Source organism: Myotis brandtii, unplaced genomic scaffold (assembly GCF_000412655.1).
Source record: "Myotis brandtii unplaced genomic scaffold, ASM41265v1 scaffold357, whole genome shotgun sequence".
In the NCBI taxonomy this organism is placed as follows: domain Eukaryota; kingdom Metazoa; phylum Chordata; class Mammalia; order Chiroptera; family Vespertilionidae; genus Myotis; species Myotis brandtii.
This window is the reverse complement of record NW_005363729.1, coordinates 788,004-788,724: the sequence shown is the minus strand read 5'-3', so window position 1 is coordinate 788,724 and position 721 is coordinate 788,004. Positions and strand designations below refer to the sequence as shown.

The 721-nt window shown below is 68.9% G+C and overlaps 1 protein-coding gene across 1 annotated transcript in view; it reads left to right on the top strand.

Moving 5' to 3' along the window:
• ADAMTSL2 (ADAMTS-like 2) overlaps positions 1-720 on the top strand; it is a 27,753-nt gene extending 27,033 nt beyond the window's left edge. Inside the window, exon 15 of the mRNA XM_014544221.1 lies at positions 602-720. Within this exon, the coding sequence (XP_014399707.1) occupies positions 602-720 (119 nt within the window). The remainder of the gene's footprint in view (positions 1-601) is intronic.
• The last annotated feature ends 1 nt before the right edge of the window (position 721 follows it).

Sequence of the window (721 nt, the reverse complement as noted above, 5' to 3'; positions counted from 1 at the left end):
GGGCTGGCTGAGCCTGGCGGGCGGAGAGGGCAGGAGGGGCGACAGGTGAGGCCTGACTGGTGTTCAGGGCCCCCTGGAGCCACGAGTGACCTGCACCTGGGACCAGCATGGGCTTGGTAGGTGGGGGCAGCTGTGGGCAGGGCGGGGCCTTAGGGCTGGGCACGGCGAGGGGAGGGCGAGGGGCTGAACGTGTCTCTGGCTCGGGCACTGGGAAGGTGGACGAGCTGGGCTTTGAGGGGGCACGGTGGGCCTCCCAGGGGTACTTTGGGGGTGAGGTCAGTGACCCCTCCAAGTCCTGGTCCCTGGACAGCACCCTTCCCCCTGCGCAGGTCAAACCACTTGTGGGGACCCGTGTCAGTCCTGGGACGGGGGGCAGGATCGGGTGGCAGAGAAATAGAGCCCGGTGCCCGCCGTGGGCCGGGAGGCCCGATGCCCCTGAACCTGGAATGGGCACAGATGGGCCACCTGTCCACAGGTGCTCCGTCACCCAGGGCCACCTGTGCACACCTCATCCCCTCAGCTGGGGACGAGGTGGGCGGGTGGGCGGGCGGAGTGGCAGTCTGGTCCTGATGCCCATGCCCCCCACACGTCCCTTCCCCAGATGACAGCTGCCAGGACCAGCCAGGCACCAACTGTGCCCTGGCCATCAAGGTGAACCTGTGCGGCCACTGGTACTACAGCAAGGCGTGCTGCCGCTCCTGCCGGCCCCCCCACTCCTAGG